Source organism: Bison bison, unplaced genomic scaffold (genome assembly GCF_000754665.1).
Source record: "Bison bison bison isolate TAMUID 2011002044 unplaced genomic scaffold, Bison_UMD1.0 scf7180017864256, whole genome shotgun sequence".
NCBI classification, from domain to species: Eukaryota; Metazoa; Chordata; class Mammalia; order Artiodactyla; family Bovidae; genus Bison; species Bison bison.
Window position 1 is genome coordinate 2,273,349 of NW_011494828.1, and position 8,551 is coordinate 2,281,899.

Below are 8,551 nucleotides of genomic sequence, written 5' to 3' on the forward strand. Positions count from 1 at the left end.
TCCCACCCTACCTCCCCTTCCCCCTCCCCCCATGACTTCTTCTCTTCCTTTCCTCCTAGACCTTCCTGCCCCGCCGTCCTCTCCGCTAGGAAAGTGACGTAGCGACTTACCCTTCCCTCCCGGGTCTCTGCTGCCCTCCGGGAGAGGATTCAACCCCATTCCTCACCCTCGAGCTGCCTCTGGCTCCCAGGAAAGGTTATAGCGACCACCTCCAGACCTTTCCCCCAAACCAGGCGAAAGGTTCAGCGACTCCTCCCACCTTATGGGCTCTCCCCACTTGTCCAGAGCCCCTTTCTCTGGCCTCACTTGTAGCCCTGAAATTTCTTCCCTAACCGGCCAGCCCTCCTCCCTACCCCGACCGATTCTTTGCCGGCCGCCACAGCCCTCCTCCCCAACCCCGCAGGCTCTTCCGCGCCCAGGGGGATGTTTGGAACCCAGTTCTCCACACCTAGGAAGGCCCTCCTGCCGGGAGCCTATCCTGTCGGGTTCGTCCCCTCCAAGTCCTTGTGTTGAGCGGTTCCGCCTTGTGGGGTCACCTCCTGCCCGTCAGCGGAGCCCTCACTGCAGCTGGATCAGCCCTCCGAGAACACCACGTCCCTGTCCCCGAGGCCCTTACATAGACCAGCGCAGTTACCTCTGTTACTATGGTGGATACCCTCCAGCCCTGGTAACCAACCCGGTGACCTCCCCACCCCTTACTCATGTGCCTTTGGAAACTGGCCCCGTGATTTCACCGCCTCTTACTCACAGGTCCTTGGGAACTGGGCTTGTAATTTCACCTCCCCTTGCCCATCGGCACATGGAAACTAGACCTATAATTTCTCCACCTCCTCAGAGGATTTTGGATACTGGGCCCATGACCTCTACTCTGCTTTCTTCCTGGTCCTTAGGGAGAAGTTACAATGATCCTCCTCTTTCCTCAGCATCTTCCCCACCCACTGACAACTTTTACCATGGCCATGTTAAGCGTCCAGACTCTCATGAACCTAAACCACAGCTTGACCCGACTTTTGGGAAAAATTATTGTGGCTCCCCACTTTCCTCTCAACCAGGCACATCTAGTTGTCCCAGCTCACCTCAGGAGGGCTCTTATCACTATTCCCATCTTCTCCCAGAGGCCCACATACCTGCCCCTGGGAACCCTTACTATGCCATCCACCTATCCCCTGGGAGTACTGGCAACCCCCAGTTACAGGATTCCAGTAAGTCTTGCTTTGAGTCCATTTATTCCTGGGAGACTGGTGGGAGCTCTTATCTCCGAATAACCCCAGGTGCTATGATTTCTGGTCCCACCTGTCCCCAGGAACCACCTCTTCCCCTGTCCTCCCACTGTCCTTGTTCTGCCTTCTTCCCTTCACCTCCAGGCAACCAGTTTATGAATCCACCCCAGTCACCCCCCTGCAGAAGCTGTAAGGAATCCCCTCTCCCTGTGCCCATTTGTCCCCAAGCAAAGTCTCCCAAATCCTCAGAGGTAAAACAACCACATTCTCCCCACAGATGTCACTCCCTGGTCACCGAGCACGCTCCTGACCAGCCCAGCGCCCCCAAGCCCAGCTCCTCTCCTCCACCTCCCTCCCGCCCTTCTGGCGTCTCTGGTCCTTCTTGTATGGTGACAACCATCACAACTTGCTCAAATTCCTGCCCCAAAGAACTTCCCCAAGGGACTACTGCACCTGCTGTGGTTCCTAGAACCCTCAAAACAGTTATCCCTGCTTCCCTTCCCCTTCGCCTTCCTTGTGATCCTATCTTACCCAGTAGTTATGCTCAGACCAGCCCCCGAGGACCCCCCTGTAGTACCCATGTATATTCCATGGTTCCCCCCACCCTCGATCCTGGCCTACTCTCTGGTCCCCTCAATCAATGCACAGGTCCCCTTCAGTGTCATAACCAGGCTGTGGTGCCCCCTGGTGGCACTTACGGCACTCCCCGGGGCCCACTCCAACCTCATCGCCAGCCTGTGGTGCCTCCTTGTTCTACCCACATCTATTCTTTTATCCCTTTGAGAACACCCTTTGACCCCCAAAATTTACCCATTGCCCCCAGAGCCCGGGGTCACCTTGATGCTATGCCATGTGGCCTCCACGTCTACTCCATGGCTTCTCGAGACTCCCACAAGGAGTCCTCCCAGATTCCTTACAGCTGTCCTGTGCCTTCAACCAAGAGTTCCAGCTGCAGCACTAGTGCCAGCTGTAGTTCACTTTTGGTTATTAGTGAATGCCAAAGTAGTGACAGCAAGAACATCCACCAAAGCGCAAGTGGGAGCCAGAGTGAGAGTGCCCATTGCCCTAGCACAACTTGGACTCAAAGAAAGACCTTCCATCTTAGCAGAAGTCGGAGTGGGAGCAATAGTACCCAAGAAAGCACAAATAAAAACCGGAGAGAGAGTCCTCTACGTTTTGAAGATCAGTGCCAGAGTGAAAGTACCAGACCTAGCAAAAGTCAGGGCCCAATCAAGAGTGCCCTTCGTAACAGAAGTCGGAGCCCAAGCAAGAGTCCTCACCGTAGCAGAAGGCAGGGCCAGAGCAGGAGCCGGAGCAAGACTCGTCCCCACTGTGGCAAAAGTCCGGGGCGGAGCAAGAGTCCCCACCGTAGCAGAGGTCAGGGTCGCAGCAAGAGCCCCCGCCGTAACAAGAAATGAGGGCAGAGAAGGAGTTCCAAGCAACCCAAAAATCTAAGCCAACACAAAACTCATAGACGGTAACAGGGCTGCCAGCCATAGTAAGTATATTCCAGCTGTGGCATCCAGGGCCAACTTGTGGACTCCTCAGCTGAGATCTTTTTCCTCTTTCGACCTATTTCTGTACTCTTCAAGCCTGACTCACGCCCCTCTCCGCGGCCCCCGTAGCAGTCGTTCTGTAAGTCCTCACTTTGATTCACACTTCAAGGTTTCTGTGAGCTCTTCTCATCCCACCTTCCTGGAATCTGGGGACTTTCCCCAGATGACCCTCAGCCCTGTGATACTGAACATTGTGGTGTCAGTCACTGCATGACCTTTAGGTAAGTTACCCTCACCTCTCCACCAAATGTAGAAGGTTGATATTTTTTGTATCCCACTGCACTGTCTCTTGTGGTGCTCATCTAATCTAGGAGATGTGAAAGTGCTTTAGAAAATGGAAGGACTGTTCAGAAAGAAAAAAAATGTCTCCCATCTTTAAATCTGTTCTTTGCCCAGGGCCTCTGTAGTTGCTACCAACCTTCTATAGACTCTACTCAAGAGTCCTCTCCTAGGTCTCAAGGAATGCCCTCATTTTTGGTGAACCCCACGTGCTATTGTGAGAGCTAAAGTTTACTTTCACAACATGGAGTTAGAAAGGCTGGTTTCCCACTACTTTTCTCATACGCTTTTGCTCTGGCAGGCAGAGGCACGATGCAAAGGCAGGAGTGGGCACTTAGCTGCACCCATGTTTGCCCCAGCACTCTAAGGTGGTGGTGGGCTCAGGCAGTAATGGGATAGTGAGGCCTAGAAGACTTACAGGCCTGTTCTCTTTCTTCCAGGCTTCCACAGAGCCCAAATTTCCTGCTACTCGACTGGCTCTGCAGAATTTTGACATGACCTACAGTGTGCAATTTGGAGATCTCTGGCCATCAATCCGGGTCAGTCTCCTCTCAGAGCAGAAGTATGGTGCACTGGTGAATAACTTCGCTGCTGGGGATCGTGTGAGTGCTGAGCTGGAGCAGCTGAAGGCCAGGGACTTTGTGAATGAAGCTGTCTTCCACAGGGAACCAGAGCCTGAGAATAGCCAAACTGCTGCTCCATCCCCTGCGTCCTGGGCTTGCAGTCCAAATCTTCGTTGTTTTACTTTCACCAGAGGGGATGTCAGCCGTTTCCCTCCTGCCAGGTAGGATCTGGATCGAGGCTGGGGCTGTGCTGAGTGTCTGCCAGAAGTATACAGGAAGAGATGCAGCTCTTGTCCTGTTTAATAGGAATCCTAATATTGCTAATATTTACTAAGTGCTTATACATGTTGGGCCTTACCTCCTTTTGTTCTGTCAGCAGTCCTCTGAGGTGGGTAATATTACTGTTTTCCTTTCATCTTTGAGGAAACTGAGGTGCAGAGAAGTTAAGGTTCTTACTTCTGTAGGTCCTTTAGGTAGTAAGTGGTATAGCTAGTATTTAGACCGAGGCAGTCTGACCCCTGCACTTTGAGGGGTCACAGTACCTTCACTTTGAGCCTGGTCTGTGCTACTGCCTAAGAAAGGAAAAAAACTTACACTTCTTATATGAGCACTTACTGCACCCTCTCTAGTTAAAATGTGTTATTTACAATTGCTTTCTTATTTTGCCCCCATCAGAGAGAGTAGGACAGGTAACCTCATGATACCAAAGAAGTGGGCCTTGTCTAGGAAATAGGGCTTGCTTAGGAACGCAAAGTTAGTACTAGACTGGGGAAAAGAAAGGAGACCTTCCAGACATCTTATCCAATGCTCAGATGTATATGAATTTGAATGAAAAAAGATTCTGTAATAAAATGCTAAATTGTGTTTTAGAAATTGAGAAAAGGAGAGCTCAGTGGTAGTTGTAGGATGTGGGAGTTGATATTTGAAGGAGTGTTTCTTTCATTCAGCAAATATTGTCTACCAAATGCCAGGCACGCTAAATTGCACAAGTCACCATGGAACTTGCAGTGTAGTGAGGGAGATAACTGTTGACTATTTATGGTTGTGATAAGTGCTACAGAAGAAAAGTACAAGATGCCATGAAGTCTTTTTTTTTTTCCATGAAGTCTTATAGTTAGAAGATCTAGTGCTGAGGAAGTGAAATTTAAGCTAAGACCTGAAAATGAATAGGAATTAATAGGTGGCATGGGGTTGGGGATGGGAGTGTGAGGCTACAGAAGAAGTCTGTGCTCTGCTTAGTCGTTCAGTCATGTCCGGCTCTTTGCGACCCCATTGACTGTAGGTTGCCAGGTTCCTCTATCCATGGGGAGTCTCCAAGCAAGAATACTGGAGTGGGATCTTGCCAACCCAGGGATCAAAGCCAGGTCTCCCACCTTGCAGGCAGGTTCTTTACCATCTGAACCAAATAAGGAAGGTTTTACAGGCTATATGGGATTATGGACTTTTTCTCTAAAAGGAAGAGAGAGGCATGAAAGGGTTTTTTGTTTGTTTGTTTTGTTGTTGTTTTTATTTGGCATCTGGGATCTTAGTTCCTTGACCAGAGATTGAACTCGTGCCCCCTGCAGTGGAAGTACAGAGTCTTAACCACTGGCCACCAGGGAAGTCCCAGCCATAAAGGTTTTAAGCTGGAGAATGATGTAATCAGCTTTGAATTTTAAAAATATCATTCTGGCTGCTGTGTGGAAAATAGGTTGGAGAGAGGCAAGGCAGAAATGGGATTGTAAATTAGGAGTCTTTGCAGTAGTCTTAGCGGCTGGTTTGAAGGAAGGCTGTATGCTTAAGAGAAGTAAGAGATGAGGCTGGAAAAGTACATGGGAAGCCATGTATGGGAATCTTGAATTCCAGGAGCTTGCAGGCTGGGGAAAGGGGAGTTTCTTCGTGGTTGCTTATAAATGACTGGTTGCTTATAAATGGTTGCTTATAAATGACCCAGCTACCAGAGCTGGGTAGCTTTATACCGTGTGCCTTTTATTATTTATTGCTGTAAATGGCCAATATGTGTTCTAGAGAACCACTGAAGAGGGATTCAGAGCAGAGGAAAGGAATAACATAGAGTGATTATAAGCATGGGCTTTGGAGTTAAGAAAACCTAGGTTTGAATCCTGTCTTCACCACTTACTGATATTAGATATACAGGGCTTCGCTGTTGGTCCAATTGTTAAGGCTCCAAGCTTGCATTGCAGGGGCCACCATGTTGATCCTTGGATCCCTGGTTGGAGAAGTTTCTCATGCCACAAAGTGCAACCAAAAAAAAAAAAAAAAGACATGTGGCATTGGATACCTGAGCCTTGGTTTCCTTATCAGGAAGATAACTTGGAAAGTAATGATAGTAATAGCTGACAAGTATAGCTCACTATGTGCCAGATACTGTAATAAGCATTTGACTTCTGTTAATTATTTCATCCTCACACTAATCCTATCTGGTACATACTCATTACAGATGAGGAAACTGAGGTACAGAGAAGTTGACTGATTTGCTGAAGGTCACACAACTGATGAGCAGGTGGGCTGCATTTGAGATCCAGGTAGTCTGGCTCTAGAATCTGAGTTCTCCTGCCTCATAGGGTTGTGGTAAGAATTAAATCAAATGATGTGTATTAAAAACCAAGTATAGTCCCTGCAATATAACACTTATACATAGTATCTCTTACTATTGATGTTATTGCCATCAAAGTTGTGTTTCAGGAAATTGTTTTAGTCACAGTGAGGAGGGCATAGATTGGAGCAGGGTTAGAGGCCGATTTGAAGGCCCTGGCTTTAGGCAGATCCATGGAGTAAGACCATGTTGTTTTCTAAGTTGCCTGAGGACACTCTGAGAACAGGGGGAAAGCAGATCTCTGTATTTGAATTTTTTCCTTCTTGTCTTGATGGATTCCCTGTAAATCAAGGGGATCTTAACTTCTGGGAAGTTCAAAAATGTATTCATGGAGTCCAGGAACCTCCTGAAATTGAAAAGTTGTTTTGCTTTTCTTTTTAAAATTTTAATTGCAGGATAATCGCTTTACGATGTTGTGTTGGTTGCTGTCATACAACAATGTGAATCAGCCATAAGTATACTGTGCCTTTTTTTTGAAAACAGATATTGTAGCTTTTAACTGATTCTTAAAACTATGAACCAGCCCCCCCCCCAAAAAAAAAGGTTGAGTAATGCTTCTTAAAGAAAGGAATTAAAATAAATTAATAAAAGGAAGGAACTTGATAAGAATGGGTTTTGTGAGCCAGTACAGCTATGATAGCAATTCTATATTTTTCTCTGATTTCTTGTCTTTCTCCTTTGTGAGGTACAAGACACACAGTTTCACAGACAATTCAAGTGTGAAAGGATTGTAGCTCTTGTAGCTGATCCTTAGTGGTACTGTCTCGTGTCTTGTCACATCTTTCTCCCAGAGCTTTCCAGTCAGGGCAGCAAGGACCAAGTTTTCTGTCTCCTTGAGACTGTCCCCAAAGGCTGTCCATGCTGAACTGTGTCTCAGGCTGAATGACTGCACCGCAGTTGCCCTTATGACAACTGTGGGTGAGGAGTCCTTCTGTGACTATCATGTTGTTGTCATCCCCTCTACCCTAATGATTGCTGCCTCTATCTGTGTGTCATTAGCTCTCACTTGGACTCTCCTAACAGCCTTCTCACTGGTGTCTCTGTTTCTAATTTGTTCTTTCTAGCCTACCTAGCTTTCTAAAACTCTCACTAGCCGATCGTGTGATTTTCTTTAAAAAACTTTGGTAACTGCCTACAGGTTATAGTCCAAACTTAATATCTGTTACAACCTTGGCCTCTATTTGCTTTCCAACTTCAATCTCATGTACCTTGTATTTCTCAGTTCAGTTCAGTCGCTCAGTCGTGTCCAACTCTTTGCGACCCCGTGAACCGCAGCACGCCAGGCCTCCCTGTCCATCACCAACTCGCGGAGTTTACCCAAATTCATGTCCATTGAGTTGGTGATGCCATCTAACCATCTCATCCTCTGTCGTCCTCTTCTCCTCCTGCCCTCAATCTTTCCCAGCATCAGGGTCTTTTCCAGTGAGTCAGCTCTTCGCATCAGTTGGCCAAAGTATTGGAGTTTCAGCTTCAACCCCAGTCCTTCCAATGAACACCCAGGACTGATCTCCTTTAGGATGGACCAGTTGGATCTCCTTGTATATCTACACACCACATTTCTCACTGTGTCTGAAAGAAGCTATGAGTTTGGTTCTGTGCCTTTGGTTTTTTTGTTTTCTTCTGCTTAGAATGCACCTCTTCCCCACCCGACTCCCTTTTTGTAACCTAATGAAAGTCCATTGCTTCGTCCAAACTTAAGTCAGATAATTTTAACTCTGACAGGCACAATGGATGGCATTCTTTTCTGAACCCAGAAAGAACTTTGTATCTCAATATGTAACCTAATAAAAGTGAGTTCCTACCACACGCCATTCACTGTTTCAGGTGTTGGAGATGTTATAATGAACAAAACAAGACGAAGTCTCTACCTTCACTCTAATACGGAGAGAGAGAAGGAGAAAAATACACACACACACACACACACACACACCCCTATACTTACAAAGTGAATAATAAATACTTTAAAGATAGATGGGAGTTCAGTTCAGTCGCTCAGTCGTGTCCGACTCTGCGACCCCATGAATCGCAGCATGCCAGGCCTCTCTGTCCAACACCAACTCCCGGAGTTCACTCAAACTCACATCCATCGAGTCGGTGATGCCATCCAGGCATCTCATCCTCTGTTGTCCCCTTTTCCCCCTGCCCCCAATCCCTCCCAGCATCAGAGTCTTTTCCAATGAGTCAACTCTTCGCATGGGGTGGCCAAAGTACTGGAGTTTCAGCTTTAGCATCATTCCTTCCAAAGAACACCCAGGGCTGATCTCCTTTAGGATGGACTGGTTGGATCTCCTTGGAGTCCAAGGGACTCTCAAGAGTCTTTTCCAACACCACAGTTCA

General features: G+C 47.6%; 1 protein-coding gene across 1 annotated transcript in view; it reads left to right on the forward strand.

Annotated features, from left to right (window-relative positions):
• Positions 1–8,551, forward strand: part of NSUN4 (NOP2/Sun domain family, member 4) — a 23,902-nt gene that overhangs the window by 816 nt on the left and 14,535 nt on the right. The window contains exon 2 of the mRNA XM_010847875.1: positions 3,496–3,839. Coding sequence (XP_010846177.1) covers positions 3,496–3,839 — 344 coding nt within the window. The remainder of the gene's footprint in view (positions 1–3,495; positions 3,840–8,551) is intronic.